Below are 19,257 nucleotides of genomic sequence, written 5' to 3' on the forward strand. Positions count from 1 at the left end.
ATTGAAAGATTAGGTCTCTTAAGTTAAAGTGGCATTTTGTTTTTTAAAAAATGTTTTTAAAAAATGAGATAATTTTCATTCATTTTCATTCCAGCAATCCAAGAACTCACCATTTCATCACTACAGTTACTATATGTGAATATGTGTACACATACGTGCACGTATACCTAAGTGCTATACATACTGAATACGGGTGTATACAATTTTAGTGGCATAAGGCCCTCAAATCCCAGAATTGGTTTTTTTATGGGTAGCCATAGGGTGGTACTGAAAGGAAAACTCGGGGAAGACCCTCGTTTTAAGTAGATTTTGTTATAGATCTATCAGGGTGACCTTCAGCAAAACACAATTTCTCTGGGCCCCATTTCCTCATGTTTATAACATGCTATACCAACATGGACTGCTCATATGGGACAAGAATGGTGAAGACTTTAGATCTGTAGTATTTCTGGAAAAAGTTCTGACATTTACAAAACCACATGTTCTCTGAGAGGTATGAAAGTTACAAGACAAATCAAATACACAACAGTATTTTTATGATCAGGCTGGGCTAAGTTTTAGAAAACTTCAAATGTTCTAATGTCTTCTAAAGGTCTCTGGTGAGCCATAATAGTTTAAAAAGAAAGAAAAGGAAAAAAATTCAAGGATTATCTATTCTTAAACACTGACCCTCTTCTGCCTGACTTGTTCTAAGAATTATTTATATCGACACCCAAGACTTCCCTAGCACATGAAAATTATTTCTCCTTAGTGCATAATTTAAAAATCGGATGAAATAATTTCCCCAAAGTATGCGTGGGTTATGCGAACAGGCCATGTAAAATCCTGACGTTTGAAGACTTTGCTAATTCTCGACATAGTAAAAGTTCTAAAAGCTTGCACCAGAAAGTACTGAATTGAATGATTTTTTTTTTAATGGCAAAAGGGGAGTGGGGAGGAGCCAACAAATGGAAGGAACTGAATGACCAGAGAGCAGAGCGAGAGCGCTGCCGAGCTGGGAGGAGTGAGCTGCCAGTTCTATCCTGTGAAATCCCGGACAATTCAGAAAGTTGTCACCCGGCGGCGGCTGCGGTAGCAGCGGTGGCCGGGAGGTCCGGCGCACGTGTCCGGGCGGGGTGGGGGGTGGGGGGGCCCGGGCACTTGAGGTGAGTTTCTGCCGGTGTTCCCGGGTAAAGCAGAGGTAAGTGAGGAGGGACGGGCGGCGCTCCCCGGGGCAGCAGTCCTCGCGCTCCTCCCAGCCCCAGCTGCCCTCCTCCTCCTCTCGCTCCTCCGGCAGCTGCGGCTGCTTCCCCCGCAGTGCTCCCCAGTCTCTCCTGGGGGAGCGGCGGTGGCGGCGGCGGCCACGTGCCGGCTCCTACCTCTTGCATCATAGCGGAGCCCGAGAGTCTCGGGGTGCCCAGCAGGAGCGAGAGCCGGACGGGGCGGGCTCGGGCACTGGCGAGGTGCGGGGCAAAGCAGCTTCCCAAATGGGGCAGGGGAAAGAGACGCTCCCTAGGGCTGCTAACTCCTGTTTCCCTTCCCCCTCCCAAAAATCACTGGGGGGTGGGGGGGAAGGTGGCAGCCAGTCGCAGGTTTCGCAACTCTGAAGGCGTGAGAAGGCGGCCGAGCAGCCGGGCTATAGGGTAGAGGAGGGGTGCCCGCTGTCGGTTCTCCTCTCTGCCAGCCTGTGGGCTGTCTGGGGTCCCCCGCGTCCCCGGACAGGGCAGTGCCCAGTGCCGGCTCCTGAAGGCGAGGCGGCCGCAGGTCGCTCCTTCTACTTGCTCTGGTGGGAACTGGCCAGTTCAGCCCCGGGCTGGTGGCGAGAAGGTGGAGATGGCAAAAACTCTTGGATGCCTCGGGGGCTCCGGGCTCTCTACTTTGTCCCTTCCACCCCGTGCCCGATCCCCCACCCCCACCAGCCCCGGAAAAACACTGGTACCTTCCACCGCCTCCTCCACCATCTCGTCGTCGCTATCCATGGCGGCGGGGAGCGCAGCCCAGCCCAGTGCAGGCTCTCCTCCGGGCTGGGGGTCGGGGACTGGGGATGGAGAGCGGCCGCGCAGCTGCTGCTGCTTCCCTTCTCCCCCTTTTCCTACTGCTCCCCGAGGAGCCCGGGGCCGCCGCGGCTGCTCAGCGAGAGCTTGGGTTCAGCCCAGCGAGTTTGGAGGAGGAGGAGGAAGAGGAGGAGCAGTTGGCCGGCCGTCCCCCTCCAGCCTTTTTCCCCAATGTCTTTTCCTTCTTTTGCTGCTATGGGCTCCCCCGAGGCCAGCTCAGCCCTCTGCATCCACTTTGTCCTGACCGCTGGCGAGCTCCGAGAGTCTCGCTGTAGCCGCCCTGGCTGCTGCTGCAACTTTGTCCTGTAAATATCCCCTTCTTTGTTAACGAGCAGCTGATCCGCTGACATCACCCGGTGCTGGTGCGCTCGCTCCCTCGCTGATTGACAGCTCCCTGTCCCTTCCCAGAAGTCTGGTCCCTTTCGCAGAGAGAGGTAGCTCCACTCCCCGCTTACTTACTCCCCGTCTCCCAGTCAAATCCGGACTCCCCATCTTCAGCCTTGTTCTTTTGCTGAGCAGGAGTTCACAGTGCAATAGGTCAGAAGCAATTTCTGCCCTCAAACAGCTTGTAGCCTCACCCCCTACACAGCGTGTGCCGGACAGAATTGTTGTTTGTTTGTTTTGTGTGTGTGTATGTGTGTGTGTGTGTGTGTGTGTGTGTGTGTGTTTGTATGTATGTGTAGGGTAGGATGAAGAGTTTCTGGATGAACCCTGAGCAGGAGATAGAAAGGAAGCCTTACTCAGGAGGCTCATTTCCTCCTTCCCTCGGTGCCCACCTCCTCCAGTTCCAAAGCGGTTGCCACTGGGAGTCTGCACCAGGGCGCAGATGTTCACGCTGTGAGACAGCATCAGGACTGGCCTCTAGGGTCCTGGCACAAGGGGATTGTAATTCAGACCCAATTCACCCGATCAACCGTAGCCCCGCCCTTACCCTCTCTCTGCCTCCCCCCACCCCTCCCATAGCAACGCAGGCCTTCATCAAATCCTAAAGGCATTTCTGCACCCTTGTGAAGCAATGAAACAAACAGCGTTTCCTAATGGAGTTTCTCCTCGTGGTCGATAGTGAAAGAATCACAGTGGAGCAGAGCTAATGAGGACCCCTGTATCTACCATCTCCTCCCCCCTCTCACCGTAATAGCTGTTTCCTATTTACTGCATACCGGAGGTCACTGCATTCAGAACCTTCTTCAAGAGAACGAACTACCTGCTACCCATTTCCTATCCTATTGTTAGGGCACTTCCTATTGCTGGTGGCGGTAAAGAGTGCTGTAAATAGATGGCTAAATAGATGCAAATTTATACAGTGCTTAATGCTGCCTCTTGGAATTACAGTGTGCCACTTTAGCCCGAGGGTCCTTCAGGCATGAGTGCGAGGGGTCGGAGGAGTAGTCTTTCGGTTTCATTCTCTGAAAGGTGAATAACTCTCACACAAACTTAAAAGTACTGCTAGAATCCCATAAGGGAAGGCCTTTGCTTTATGTTCGTGTGTCATTATTTACCCAATTGTGTTGTCTCTTAAACTCACTTTCTTTTTACAGAAGATGTCCAGAGACTAGGGCTATCAGGTAAGGGGTCCTACTATCAAGCTAAGGTCTTCAATTTTCTTGAACTTTTATAAGAACGCAGTTTATGGGAGCCAGAAAAGTACCATGGAGTATGTTTCTTCAGGAAATACAGATTCAAACAATGAGCTCTGAGGAATTATCTCATTTTTTAAAAATACAATCACCAGCTAACTTTACAGGACATGTCGTGAGTTAGTATGGTTTTAAGCTTTGGTAGCTCAATTTCCTCAACTGTGAATTAAAATGACAGCAGCACCTCCTTCCCAGGGTTATTGTCAGGATCACTTTGTAAAGTGTCTGACCCATATAGGTGCTTACTAGGTGTTTCCTAAGCTGTAGTGGCTTAAAACTGCTCTAAGATTTTTGGAAACTCTCTATATTTAGAAGGACACAATTTTGTCCAACAAAAGTGTTTTTTTCTGATATCCTCCAGCTCCATATAACCTCCTTCCTGGATGCTCCACATAATTCCCCTTTCTGAGTACTTCATTCTATTTAAACTATCTTGTATACAACATTCCATCTTCTTACTCCATGCCTGTGCATAAGTAAGTTGGCCCTGTATCTGTAAAGCAAGCTGTCTTCACCAGGTCTCTCATAGAATCTCTAGCTTTTTTCCAAATATAATTCAGTTACTACCTCTTCTGAAAAACCTTTCCTGATCATCCTAATTATTAGTATGCTTTCCCTTTTGAAATTACTTTCTACCTACTTTTTTGTGTAGGTACTATATATTCTCCCTCCCAAGGACAACGCAGACTTCCAGAAGGCAAGGATTATTTCTTTTTTTGTCTTTGCTTCCCAGAACAGAATTTGGACTTAGCAAGTATTTAATAAATACTTGTTCAATGCAAATAGAAATCCAAATAGAAAAGGGCTTCCTTATTGATGATAAAGTTCTATAGCTGTTCCTGCTAGTAGATTTACCTAGATCACTAGGTCCATAACTGTTCAAAAGAGATCAGTTTAGTAAACGACACAGGAAAAACAGGGTGAGTGAATGGTGTGCATTGACCACATTATGCACACATAACGGTCATTACTGACCACAGTTAGATAGATGATGCATTGAGTCAACTCATCAAGTTCTTTCAAAGAGGGATTGCAGTTAGGTAATTAGGAGGAGGAAGAGGGTTCAGATCACATTTGGGAAATTGCTTGGTGCTTTCAAGGACTGTAAGTTGTTACCTACAATAAATCCACAATTATACCAACATTCTTCTGGTCATATTATACAGCTGCAAATAAGGAACAACACAATCTTAGAATAAACTTGGTTGCAGATGAACTTTTAGGCAGAAGTAAACTGGAACATACAGTATTACTAATGAGTATGACATATGAAGTGATACACTGTGACCAAGGGGTAAGCACATAGTAGGTACTCAGTAAGGAAGGAAGGAAACATTTATGGAGCACCTACAATGTGTCAGATGCTTTACGAATATAATATCATTTGATCCTCACAGTATCCCTGGGAGGGAGACACTATTATTATCTTCATTTTAGAGTTAAGGAAATTGAGTCAAGTAATGGTCAAATGACTCGCCCAGGGTCATATAGCTAGTAAGTGTCTGAGGATGGATTTGAACTCAGATCTTTTTAACTTCAGGACAAACACGGAATCCATTGTGCCATCTAGATGTTTGTTGATTGACTGAAGAAATGTCATACGTGGTACCAAAAAAGGAGGTAGGAAAATTATTAGCAAAAGTCAAGGATCGTAGATGAACAACCCAAGTGCTGCACTGGTCTCTACCAAATATTAAAAGAAGCAAAGGCTTGCAGTGCATTGGTTAGATTCCTGTTGAGGATTTATGCAAAGATACCTACAAGAAAGATGAGGAGATGTGCATGCACTGCAACTTGTCCTTGTGGGATGAATACCCCCATTGATGAGATCACAGATCCATCTAAAGATAGAATATTTATATATGAGATTATAATGAGAAGCTCATGACCAGATTCACCTCATTATAATGGACTTTGCAGCAATAGCAACTAAGACATAATTGGCTTGCAAGCCTTCACAGTGGATGGAATCATATATTCCTGTAATATTGAAGTATAATGTATTCCCTCAGATTTGACTCTCCCAACTCTGCGAACCGAGTTTTACATATCAACTCTTCCCTTGAAGAAGCGAACAGAAATCTGCCCCCTTGCCCATTTATTTGCCTGTTCATTTCCAAAGGTAGAGAGAATTCAGAAAGATCAAATTTGACAGCCAGGAATAATTTGGCTCCCTACTCATCCCACTGGCATTAGAAATAAGGAACAGAGGCAAAGTAGGGAAGACCAAAAGATCATCTCTTCAATATATATCTCAAATGACACTAGCTCTAATTTAATAGGTTTGAAGATTTAGTTCTGGATTATTTTTCTGTTTTTCAAACCTTCTAATGCCAAGGCCACAAGATTGTAGATTTAGAAGTAAATGAGCCCTTAGAGATCATCAGATCCAACCTCATGATTTTACAAGTGGGAAAACTGAGACCCAGGAAGTTCAAGGAATTGCCCAAGATCAGAAAGCTGTAGAGAGTATCAGAGCTGAAATTCAAACCCACTGTGCCTGGCTCCAAAAGGCTGAGGCTTCAAATCAAGGTATAGCACCACCTGAAACAGCGCCCCTGATATGTAACATAATATATAGATAGGTAGATTGCAGATGAATTTATATATATTTGAATGTATATCATTGCAATATATGAAATATACAATATAGGTGTTACAACATAACATGGAATGTATTTGTGTCTATTTTATATGAATATGTGTGTGTATATGATTTCATGTGCAGAATTTCTTCTAGGTGTGTTTTAGTCCATCCAAATTGCAATGAATTTTCCAACCTAATACCACATCCAAGTTCAGTCTGGCCTCTGAGGATCTGAAGCCAGGTTTCCCCTGTGTTTGGGAACTTCGGTATCTACATTGATGGTATCACAGTTCCTCAACCTCCCTCTAGTTCCATTAATTGCACCTTACTGCACTTGAGCTACCCACTGGGATGGTCATACCTTAAATCTGACCTGTAACTATGCTACCTTCATGATTCTAAATTCAGAAATTCTCCTCTTTGATCACAACCTATTTTTCTTTCCTATTTCCTGCTTTCCTACACCTGCTATCCTTTCCTTTGTCCTCACAGCTTTCAAGCCCTACATCCATCTCTGTCCTATCAATCACTCCTTCTCTGACCGGTCCTTCCTTCAGTTTTCACCACAGAGTTAAGTAACACCATCCTCCACACTTGATATTATTGTCCGCTTGTGCTTTTTCCATTCATGCCCTGGCTTACTCTCACCATTCACCTTCTTTGCTTTTCCTTCTGCATCACTGAACACCACTGGAGGCAATCCCACTATTGTGCTGACCAGATCCATTGTAAATTTATGATGCAACTGAACCATCTCTGCTATATGGTAGTTCTTTTATTACTAAGCAACCCTTAAGGTAGGGCCTGCATCCTTACCTGTCTCTCTAGATACATTTGTTGTGGATAACAGGTTAAATTTTGGAGAATCATCTGAGATTTTAAAAATCTTTTTCCTTTTTGTCCTGAGATGTGGACTTTCATGGGCAGCTAGGTGGTGCAGTGGATAGAGCACTGGGTTTGAGGTTAGGAAGATTCATCTTCCTGGGATCAAATCTGGCCTCAAACAATAACCAGCTCTATGACCCTGGCCAAGTTATTTAACCCTGTTTGCCTCAGTTACTCATTTGTAAAATGAACTGGAGAAGCAAATGGCAAACCATTCCAGTATCTTTGCCAAGAAAACCCCAAATGGGATCACAAAGAGTTGGACGTGACTGAAACAACTGAAGAACAAAAGCAGACTGCCATGTGTCTTGGTTGTCTGTTCCAGCTCTATTGGATAATAGACTTTTACAAACACCAAAGCGGACATAAATATTAAATAGGTCATGTACTAAGGGGGTTTTAGCACCAAATCAGGACTGAATGGGAGGGGGAGAGTGTGGAAGGTGTGAGGGAATGCTGTCATATAATTATATGTGGGGGTAAGTAGCCACAGTGGCTGCCAAATCATTGGAAAACTTCTGCACAGTGATGGCTGTAGTCCTTCACCAAGGACTATTGATTTGGGCACGCTTATGGGCTGTGATGACAGTGCCACTGAGGTAGGTGACAATTGTTTGCTGACTCAGAACAGTATGCTGCATTTGGGGTATGATGGCACACAAATAATAAAATATTGCTACAGCCTGCCATATGTAGTGGGGACATCCTCCAAAGCTCAGTTTGGAGTCCTTTTCTTTTCTCTCTGTTATGTCTAGAAGGCACTCCTTTCTCATATCTGTCTCATAGAATTCCTAACATTCCTTCAGAGAAGCCTCCTAAATAAAGCCTTTCCTGATTTCTGCTATTACTAGCATTATCTTCCTTTTGAAATACTTGTATTGTTTGTATATATTTTGAATCTTTTACATGTGTGTATGTATGTATCCCCCAACAGGATGTAGATTCTTGGATTTCAATGACCGCTTATTTCATTTTTATGTTGTATCTCTAACAACTAGAATATATGTGCCTTCAATTTAGTAGGCAATTAATAACTACATTGAATTGAATATGTTTTCTAGATGATCCATGGATATTATATAATATTATATAACTATATATGACCTCTTTACCTGGTACATATGTCTATTATGTGTGACCTATGGATAATGTGAAATGAGAAGGCTATCCTTAAAAACTTTCTGTATATACTGGTAGACTTTTCCAGGACTTCAGATTTTTTATCTGTGTGGAGTATGGCTATGAGCCTTTGTTCTTCTAGCAGTTTCCAGTAATGGTTACCAATTTTGATTCCCTTCCCCACCCCCTTAAAACATTCTGAGCCTCAGAGTAATTTGCATAGCACTGGGCTACTCACTGTAGCGATAATGGGAAATAGAAAGGTCTTTCCCCTCCAACCTCCTCGGTGTGAGATGTTGATCTTATTGGGAGAGTTGGGGAAATGGAGAATAAAATCAGAATCCTTAACTTGGTGAGAAGTGAGGATTAGAGGCCTTCATCTGGGTTGAGGAAAAAGTCTGCAGGCTTTCAGAGAGGTCTGTAGTATTGCTTGAAGGTCTTATATATACATATATATCATTTTATTTATTTTTAATATTCTACAATCACTATCATAAAACTTAGATATTTTTCCCTCTATCTACCCCCCCCACTCCCCTCCCTCCCCAAAATGGCATGCAATTCTATATAGGATCTACACATACATTCCTATTGAATATATTTTCCCTATAGTCATGACAAACCCAAACAATACACACACACACACACACACACACACACACACACACACACACACACACACACACACACACACACACACACACACACAATCTGCTACATTCTGGGACTGAATTCCATAGTTCTCTCTCTGGATGTGGAAGGCATTTTACCTTAGAAGACCACTGAGAATTTTTATTTTTATTTTTTTTAATGTCTTGAAGGTCTTTTTAATGAACCCTTTGTGAAGACTTGTGGACCTAATAAAAAAACTAGTAGTATGTTGACTAACCTCAAAGCAAGTTGACTTGGGTTGGCTCATCACTTTGGCAAGGTGGCAGCTGCCTCAGTGGTAGCAACAACACCACCACCACCAACAACAGCTAGCATTTATATAGCATTTTAAGATTTGCAAAGTGGTTTTACATGTCTCATCTCAGTGGGCCCTCACAATAACCACGTGGAAAAAGTACAGTTATTATCTCAGTTTTAATGATGGGGAAACTGAAGCTGAGAAGTAGAGTTACTTTCCCATGACCTCACATGCCCTGGTTGAGCAAGGTTCAGAACCTTGGTCCTCTGACTCCTAATCTGGCACCTTCTTGTAGGCAGTGGTTGGTGGGATATCACTGGTAGAATGCTGTCACCAGCTCTGGGGCATGCACATTTTACATGAGTTCCTTCTATGAGAACATTCTGGAATAACATTTCTTTGTTGTTTTCCTGCATGGGGGGGGAGGGAGTGGTCTCAATCCTAGAGTAGCTCTTTAAATTAGGTGTGACAATATTAGTACCTGTACTATGGTCTGAGCTACCACAGGGAAAGTTTTCTTTCCTGTCTCTAGAGTCAGCTATGAGTATTTACTGTATTTTTTATTGTGCATTTATGTTTTATATTTTTTTAGTCTTGGTTGCTTCCAGAAAGAAAAAAGGAAATACCTCTAAAGGCGACAAAAACAAACTGTGTTCAAAAGTTCTTAGGGGTAAAGTGAAATGAAGATTGGGATTATGGGAATTATGTTTTGATTTGAATTTGAGACCATGAGACTTGAACTCCTCGAGCCATACTTGTGTGATTATTGATCTCTCTAAAGGTCCAGATCTTCTCCAAGCCTCCAAATAGATGCACTTCCCCCTCAGCAAATATCCTTGCTTCCTGTTTTACTGAAAAAAATCAAGACTATTCACCTTGAGCTCCTTCAGCTCTTTTCTTCCACCCCTTCAAATCTTTCTACGTTTTCACCATCACTTTTACTGAAGTCCCTGAGTCCTCACCAAGATTCATCCTTGTATTTGTCTCCTCAGTCCCATGCCCTTCTGTTTTCTCTGAGATCTTGGTCTAGCAATCACATCCCCCCCCCCCCCTTCTCATCTTCAGTCTTATTTCCTCCTGGTTCCCTCCCAGCTGCCTACAAGCATGCTCAGATTTACCCCATCCTTAAAAGACCTTCACTTTAGTCTGCCGCCCCCTCAAGCTGCCATCCTATATTTCTCCTCCATTTCACTGCCTCAAAGGAATAGTCTATACTTGTTGTCTCCATTTCCTCAACACCTACTCACATCTCAACCCCTTGCAATCTGGCTTCCAACCCCACATTGCTCCTGAAACTGCTCTCACCAAAGTTACCAGCAGTAATAGTAACAGCCAACATTTATATAGCATTTTAAGGTTTCTGAAGTGCTTTCCTCACAACAGCCTCATGATGTAGGTAATAGGAGTTTTAATCTCTACTTTGTAAGTAGGGAAATTAAGACTCAGAAGGGTTAAGGGATTTGCTTATGTTCATACAATCAATAAGTGTCTGAGACAGGAGTCCAACCCAGGTCCTTGATTTTATGTCTGAAGTTCCTTCCACTATGTCATGCTAACGAAAACTTCCTTATTGCTAAATTGAAGGGCCTTAACTTTGTCTTCATTCTTTTAAAAATATGATAATGATTATCATTTTACCTCTGCAGCTTTGTTAACTTTGATCATCCCCTCCTCCGGGGTGCCTCTCTCTTCTTTCTTGACTTCCATGACAGTACTGTCTTCCAGCCCTCCTCCTATTTATCTGACTACTCCTCCCCTTCTTCTTTGGATCACCTCTTTTCTGCTGCTATAGTAAAGGAGCCTCCCTCTCTCTCTGCCACTCCCTGGCTCTGGCCTGGGCTCTGTCTTGTATTCGTTCACTCTCTATATACTTTTCACAAAGGTGTTTTCATCCTTTCCCATGGGTTCAAGTATCATTACTATGCAGATGACTCACAAATCTACCCTAATCTCTCTCCCGAGTTATACTCCTGAGACCCCCCCATCCAATGTCTAACACTCAACATGTTGAAAATGTAACTCATTATATTTCCCTCCTAATCCAACAGATAAAGTATTTATTAAGTATTTACTATATGCCAGACGCTATACAAAGGGCAGGGAAAACAAATAGAACTGAGAAGAGAGGCATTCCTTGACCTCAAGAAGCTTATATTCTAGTGAGGAAGGGGAAGGAAATAAACATTTATGTAGTAGCTACTCTGTGCCAGACACTTTGCTAAGTACTTTTGTTTGTACAAATATTGTCTCATTTGATCCTTACAACACCCCATCAGGGTAGGTATTATAATTATCCCCATTTTGCAGTTGAGGAAACTGAGGCAAACAGAGGTCAAAGTATTTGCTCAAGATCATATAGCTAGTTAGTGTTCGAGACCAGATTTCACCTCAGGTCTTCGTGACTTCAGACCCAGTGCTCTTTCCACTGTGGGATGAGCTGCCTCTGTTAGCATAAAAAGGGAGTTGAAAGTGAGCGGGGGAAGGACATAGGGAAGGTGAAGAGGTTGTCCAGGGAGTCATCAGTTGGTCCTGGTTTAAACCAAGCATGGCTAGCATGAATACTTGCTTTTTTAAAAAAAATTATTTTAAAATTTATTCATTTATTCTTAGTTTTCAACAGACACTTCCACAAGATTTTGAGTTCCAAATTTTCTCCTCATCTCTCCCCTCTGTTCCCCCCAAGACAGCATGCATTCTGATTACCCCTTCCCCCAATCTGCTCTTCCTTCTATCACACCACTGCCTTCTCTTATCCCCATCCACTCTATTTTCTTGTAGGGCAAGGTAAAAGTTCTATACCCCATTGCCTGTATATCTTATTTCCCAGTTACATGTAAAAACAATTTTTAACCTTCATTTTTAAAACTTGGAGTTCTAACTACTTTCCCTTCCTTCTCCCCACCCATCCCCACTGAGAAGACAAGCAGTTCAATATAGGTTATACATGTGTAGTTATGCAAAACACTTCCATAAGTCATATTGTGAAAGATTAACTATGTTTCCCTCCATCCTATCCTGTCCCCCATTTATTCTATTCTCTCTTTTGACCCTCTCCCTCCTCAAGTGTTTACTTCTAATTACCTGCTCCTCCCATCTGCCCTCCCTTCTATCATACTCGCACCCCTTTCCTCCTACTTTCCTGTAGTGTAAGATAGATTTTCATACCAAATTGAGTGTAAATGTTATTCTCTCTTTAAGCCAAATGCGATGAGAGTAAGCTTCACTCTTTCCCTCTCACCTCCCATCTCTTCCCCTCCATTGAAAGAGCTTTTTCTTGGCATGGATACATTCTAAAATGAAGGTTCCGGGAAAGAATTTACCAATTAGAAAAGAAAGCTTTAGGAACAGTCATTGCCAATGTGTGAAGACCACTGGTGCAGAGGTGAACCCCTCTTCAAAATATCATTTTTTTTCTACTGAGGCATCAAAGCCAACTACCATACTGATGGTAAGTTCTTAAGTTTGAAAAGGTTACATACAAGCCAAGATGAAAGTGGAGGGAGCGTTGGTGCATGATTTTCTGTTTGCAGATGTTGTGCACTCAGTGCAGCCTCTGAAGCTGAGATGAAGCAAAGTATGGATCAATTTGCTATTGCCTGTGCTAATTTTGGCCTAATAATTAACACCAAGAAAACAGGTGCTTCATCAGTCACCACCATACCGTCCATATGTGGAACCATCAGTTACAACAAATGGAGAAGTTTTGAATGCTATGGATAAGGTCACTTATATTGGTAGTGTACTTTCCAGAAATGTACACATTGACAATGAGGTTGATGCACTTATTGCCAGAGCTAGCTCAGTGTTTGGGAGGATCCAAAGAAAAGTTTGGGAGAGAAGAGGTATTAGACTGACTACCAAACTGAAGGTCTGCAGAGCCATTGTGATGACTTCATTGTTATATGCTTATGAAACATGGACAGTCTACCAGCGCCATGCTAGGAAACTGAATCGCTTCCATTTGAACTGTCTTAGGAACATTCTGAGGATCACCTAAGGTTAAGGTGGTACCTCATAAGGCTAAGGTACCACCCACTGAAGCCCTTGCTCGAGCTGAACCACCAAGTACTCAAACTACGCTTCAGAGAGTGCAACTCCGATGGGTTGGCCGTGTTGTTCAAATGCAAAACGTATGCTTGCCAAAAAGACTATTTTATGGAGTACTCACATGGGGCAGGCGATCACATGGTGGTCAGAAGAAGCGATACAAAGGACACTCTCAAGGTCTCTCTCAAGAACTTTGGATTTGACTGTGCAACGTGGGAGACACTGGCACAGGACCACTCAGCATAGTGTACCCACATCAGAAAGGGTACTGTGCTCTTTGAACAAAGCAGAATTGAGACAGAACAAAGTAAATGCAGGATGTGCAAATTTGGGATGTTCACCCCAAATATTCACATAGACTATCCATGCCCGACCTGTGGTAGAGCATTCTGATCTCATATTGGTCTGATCAGTCACAGTCGGACACACTGAAATTTCACTTTATCATGGTGATGTCATTTTGGTCCTCTTTGAAGATGAAGGACAATAATCAACCAACATTTCTTGAAGTCACCCCCTTTTTCTCCATCCATGAGTACTGCCCTTATTCATGTCCTTGTCAACTCTGTCCTAGACTGTTAAAATAGTCTCCTAATTGATCTCATTACTTTTAGTTTCTCTCTTCTCTCTTTTTTTTTCAAACCATTCTCCACCCAACTGTCAAAATAATCTTAAGGTACTGCTCTGACCAGGCACTACAGTGCCACTAAATACCATTAGTGGCTCCCCATTACTTCTAGGATAAAGACAAAATTCCTCAGTGAGCTATTTGACCCTTATTTCATACTATTCCCCTTCATGAACTATATCTTCCAGGCAAATGAGGCTGTTGAACTCAGCACTCCATTCTACCTACAAATGTAGCACTCTGCATAAAACCACACATTCAACCCACAGCAAGGTATATTAATTACTGGGAATGTGATCTGGGTGGGTGTGATGCCACAAGTAAACTATGACCAGAATCCAGAGGATAGTCTCTGAACACTCAGCTTAACGTTGAACATCTTGGGTGATGAAGAGCCCCTGTCTATCCACCCAGTACTTGACCAGTTGCCTGAGCCCAGTCTTCAGGAACAATAATTTCTGAATGATTTAAAGGATATTTCATATAAAATATATTCATATAAATGTATGTTTACATATTGATATTTGTAGTTTATGTGTATATAGATAGGCACACTTTCTATCTAAACTCTAAACTCTCTTTTTGAGGGTAGAGATTCTTAAACTTCTTTCCATCTGACACTTGATAGCATCTACCAGAGTTGTGTTCAAAAAACATCAATCTTTGTGGATAATTAAAGTGATAATTTTAAAATTAGAAGAAGTGGTTTTTTAAAAAATACAAATTAGGTACTACTGAATCTTTCTCATAGGCTCTCTTTGAAAAACTGCTTCTTTTTTTAAGTATCAGATCTGAGGTGTCATTTTGATTGGTCACATCTCCATATTTCCAAGGAACGAGAATTTTTTGTTCTTTCCATTCTTTCCCCCAGCTTTTCTCATTCAAAGTTCCTCTAAGAAGCCATCTCTTTCCACCTGACTTTTCACCATTTAAGTCCACCTTATTTAGTCCTCATCTGTGTTGTCCTGCACCTGGAAATCAACAAAATTCTTAATCAAAAAGATGTACAGCAACAGTAGGAGCATCATATGGCTCCTGTGCTGGATAGATTGTATTTTGCCAGAGAGAGTATAGCAAAGAAGAAGGAAAGAACTTATGCAAAACAGTCATCAATTCAGTATCTCTCCATCCCTGCACAGAGAAGTGAATTCTCTCAGTGTCTCACTCCACAGAGTCAGCACTATCTAAGCCTGCCCCAGTTCTGAGGATGTGATCCCTCTCTTTGTAGCCATTTTGGTAAACAAACATAGGCAGGAGCAGTGAAGAATGCTGCATTGATTTTGTTCATTTTGCCACCTGTGTACCTCTCAGAGAGAGGTTAAATGCTTACTTATGCTACTTATAGTATTGTGACTCCCACCAAGGATGTGTTTTGATTGACTGTTGTTACTTCACAGCATATTTATAAGAAAGAATTCTGTCAAGTCTCCATAATCTAGGCTAAAGGAATAATGACAGTAAGAACAGCTGGTCTGATGTTTATATAGCAGCCCTACAAACAGCTTCAAATACATTGTCATTTGATCCTCATGCCTACCCCAAGGCATATGCAGAGCAAGTATTTTACAGACAGGGAAATGGCACCAGTGAAGTGACTTCTTTAAAGCTATGTAGCTACTAAGTGGCAGAGGCAGATTCCAATCTAAGCTTTCTAACTTGAGCTATATGGTTTCTCTGTAATATTAAGTGGATAATTAAGCACTTACTTTGTGCCAGGCACTGGGCTAAATACTGGTGATATGTAGAAAAGCCAAAACTAATATCAAATGGGAGAGACAACATGCAAACAACCATGTGCTTTCAAGTTACAGATAGGGTAAGTTGGAGGCATATCACCATATCAGAGGAGAAAAAGCTGCATTTTGTACTCATGCAAAACTTCCCAATGGGTGCAGTCTGCTTCAGATGCTGATGATGGATAAAGGCTTGTTCCCAGGATCTCTACACTTCTGGGATTTCAGAGTTCAGTGACTACAGACCTCAGCATCAGCCTTGGGATGCATTTCTGTGTGAAATAACTGAGCTGGTTTGCACTGTTTGTCTCTGCCCCTGCAATGGGATGTAGTATGGCAAGGATAAAGGAATTCTAGAGACATTTCCCGAATTTCATCTTAGCTTATAGTAATTTCCTCCCTCTCCACCATTCAGCCTGCCTTCTGGGAGATGATGCTCATTGAAAGGGGGAAGGAGGAGGCTTAAAAGTTGGTACCAGGGAAAAAGAGGAAGCAGAGAGTTCTTGAGAAATTCAGTAACTGGATTCTGTAACTACTCAGCCTTTGAGTAGCCAAGACCTGGTGACCCATAGATGATAGGAAGATATTGCAATTGAAGGACCCATTACCTAGAGCCTATATTTTTTTTTCAAAGGGAAGAGGTCTGCTAGTTAGGCAAACCATGGTCCCTAGTAGCCAGAAACATTCATATAGCATTTTGCTGCAATATTTAAACAAGCAAAAGACAGCCAGGCAGGTTGAGGAACTGAATGAAAAGCAAGGGGATAAAGGGAGAGAATAAAAAGATGGTGAATCCTGAGATGAGCCCAGTATATAAAGGGGAAGTAAAGCAGTGGGGTGGTAGAAGACCCAGATAAAGCCTGATTTCCAGCAGGGTGAGCTGTCAGTCAACAGGCTAGAGAGGATGCATCATTTCAGGGTGACCTGATTCAGACATTAGGAAGGAGAGACAGTGAGGGAGAGAGCAGAATGACCTAAGCTGAAGAGAGAGGTGAAATCACCTAGAAGTCATCATTGTTAATATGACATAAAGCTATTTTATCTTTCGTTGGCTACTCCTGACAAGATGCTAATGTTTCTGTGGCACTGTAGCCTGGTTCTTTGTAGCTTAACAAGATGTGCAGCTACAAAAGTAGCCTTTCGATTGGAAGGAGAAAGGAGTCAGCCCCTCTCTCCCTTCTCTTTCTACCCTCTTCTCTCTGTTTTTAGGACCTCAGTCAAAATGTAATGGAAAGAGTGCTGGATTTAGGTCCAGGACATATGAGTCAAAATCTTAGCTTGGCTACTTTCTGTCTGTGTGACCTTGGGCCAATTGCTCCATTTCTGTCTGCCTGCCTCCTCCGTAAAATAGAGGGTGGGAGGACTGGGATCCTTGCAACTGACTATGCAGAGACTTATAAATCTTTCTCCTCTTTGGGATATGTGGGGTCATCATTAACCCTTGGACTGGGTCCTAAACTCATACTTAGCCTCTTTCTTTAGACTCCTCCTTGCCACTGTCCTCCCCATTAGTACCTCCTTCTCTAGAGCTGCCATTTTGGGAAGCTCTCTAGTCATGCTTCACTTCATTTATGACTAGACTCTCCATCTTCCTTCTTTTTGCCTTCCATCTTCCATCCCATCTGCTCATGCTACCCTTCCTCCCTCTCCCCATTTTCCAGCTCACCTCTTTGTATTGTCTTCTGCATTAGAACTTAATCTCCTCTGAGGGTAAGGATTGTCTTGTTGGCTTATATTCTTATCCCTAGACCTAAGCACTACACCTAGCACATAGTGTTTAAAAAATGCTTTATCTATTTCTATGTTTATGAATATACTCACAAAAGAACGAATATGCTGTCCATGTGATGTTTAAAAGTCACTGATATGAAAACAGGTTCACTGCAAGTTAACTCTAGGGGGATGCTAGTAGAGCTGTGCTCGGGTAGATTTAGGAACATTGATCCAGGCCTGAAAGGACCCTCAGAGGTCCCTTATTCAAATCTCACAGATTGGGAAACTAAAGCCCTGAGTGGTTTTGAGCTTCCCAGAGTCACATAGGTAGCAAGTATGAAGGATGGGAATCTCTCATTCTCTGTGGGAACCCATGCCCCTAGACCCCAGAGCCATGGCTCTTTCCATTGCACTAATCAATCAGTAACCATTTATTGCATACCTACTGTGTGTCAGGCACTTTGTAAAGCACTGTACCATCAGGTCCTATCAAGGTAGTAACACTTTGACTATAGCCTATTAGTGGATTATATATCTTTCGCTTGAGGGGCAGCCTGATAAAATTCATTACCAGGTTGGTCTCAGGGTGATGATTTTTGGGGGGCCCAAAACAACTCTTGAAAGGTATCTACTAAGTCATTGAGAATTGGCAGCATGGTCTCATGTGCCAGCTAGCCTTAGAGTAGGGGGAGCGGGGTCCAAATCCTGCCTATTACATTTTCTACCCATGTTACCATGGGAAGTTTCTCTTTTCTAGAGTGCAGTACAATAGAGTGAAAAGATGCTAGGCTTGGAATCAGGAAGTTCTGGGTTCAAATCTTGCCAGTGGTCCTCACTAGCTCTGTGTCCATAGGCAGTTCCGTTCAATGGAGTCTCAGTTTCCTTTTCTATAAAATGAAGCTGCTAATGATAGTTAAAAGTACTTCAGAAAAGTTCTTTCTAAAAAATCACTAGCAGAATGTAGGCTTTTTGAGAGCAGGGACTGCTTCTTTCTTGTTTTTACATCCCCAGTGCCTAACACTATGCCCCGCACCAAGGAAGTCTTTAATAAATGTTTGCTGAATTTTAATTAGATAGTCATCATTTCATGATGATGATAATAGTTAGCACTGATGTAGTACTTTCATTTGCAAAGCACTTTACCAATAGCATGTCATGCAACCCTAGAGAATAGGCATTATTATTATCTTCATTTCACGCATAAGAAAACAGAAGTAGAGAGAAGTTAAGAGACTTATCCAGGGTCATACAGCTAGTTTCAAAGGCTGAATTCAAACTCTGATCTTCCTGATTTTAGGTACAATGCTCTAGGCACTGTGCCACCTGGATACAGTGCTACTAAACAACTCTCTAAATACATAAATTAGAATCCCTAATCTGCCTCTCAAAATTTCTACTGGAGATATTCCCCATACCAATGAATTACAGACCTGTGAAGTAACAAATTTCTTTAACCATTATTTTAATTGCTCAGTTCCCTTTGATTGTGTTTGACAATAATTGAGATTTCCTTTATGTGTCCTTATGTCATTGGATCTTCTGTTAAGTCAGATATAAGTTCTAGTGTCTACTTTGTAGTGCTTTGTTGTTCAGTTATTTTAGTCATGTCTGATTCTTCATGATTCCATTTGGGATTTTCTTGGCAAAGATATTGGAGTGATTTTCCATTGCCTTCTCTAGTTCATTTTACAGATGAGGAAACTGAAGCAAATAGGGTTAATTGACTTGCCCAGGGGTCACATAGCTAAAAATATCTGAGGTCAAAGTTGAACTGAGGTCTTCCTGACTCTAGGCCCAGTACTTGATCCACTCTGCCACCTAGCTGCCCCATAGTAGAGATATGTATCATTTATCTTCTTACATTACAGCATATTCCACTTGATTTCTCTCTGGAAAGTGAAGAATATGAAAGACTAGGGTCAAGAACATTCTAGAGTTAATATCCTGTAGTATACTTGGCAACCC

At 42.5% G+C, this 19,257-nt stretch overlaps 1 protein-coding gene across 6 annotated transcripts in view; it reads right to left on the reverse strand.

Annotated features, from left to right (window-relative positions):
- Positions 1-19,257, reverse strand: part of SETD7 (SET domain containing 7, histone lysine methyltransferase) — a 155,881-nt gene that overhangs the window by 65,436 nt on the left and 71,188 nt on the right. The window contains exon 1 of one of the 6 annotated variants that reach the window (XM_072621087.1): positions 1,919-2,843. The exons of the other annotated variants lie outside the window; for them this stretch is intronic. Coding sequence (XP_072477188.1) covers positions 1,919-1,958 — 40 coding nt within the window. The 5' untranslated portion in view covers positions 1,959-2,843. Of the gene's footprint in view, positions 1-1,918; positions 2,844-19,257 lie in introns of those variants that run through there. 6 annotated transcript variants of the gene reach the window in all.

Source organism: Notamacropus eugenii, chromosome 6, assembly GCF_028372415.1.
Source record: "Notamacropus eugenii isolate mMacEug1 chromosome 6, mMacEug1.pri_v2, whole genome shotgun sequence".
NCBI classification, from domain to species: domain Eukaryota; kingdom Metazoa; phylum Chordata; class Mammalia; order Diprotodontia; family Macropodidae; genus Notamacropus; species Notamacropus eugenii.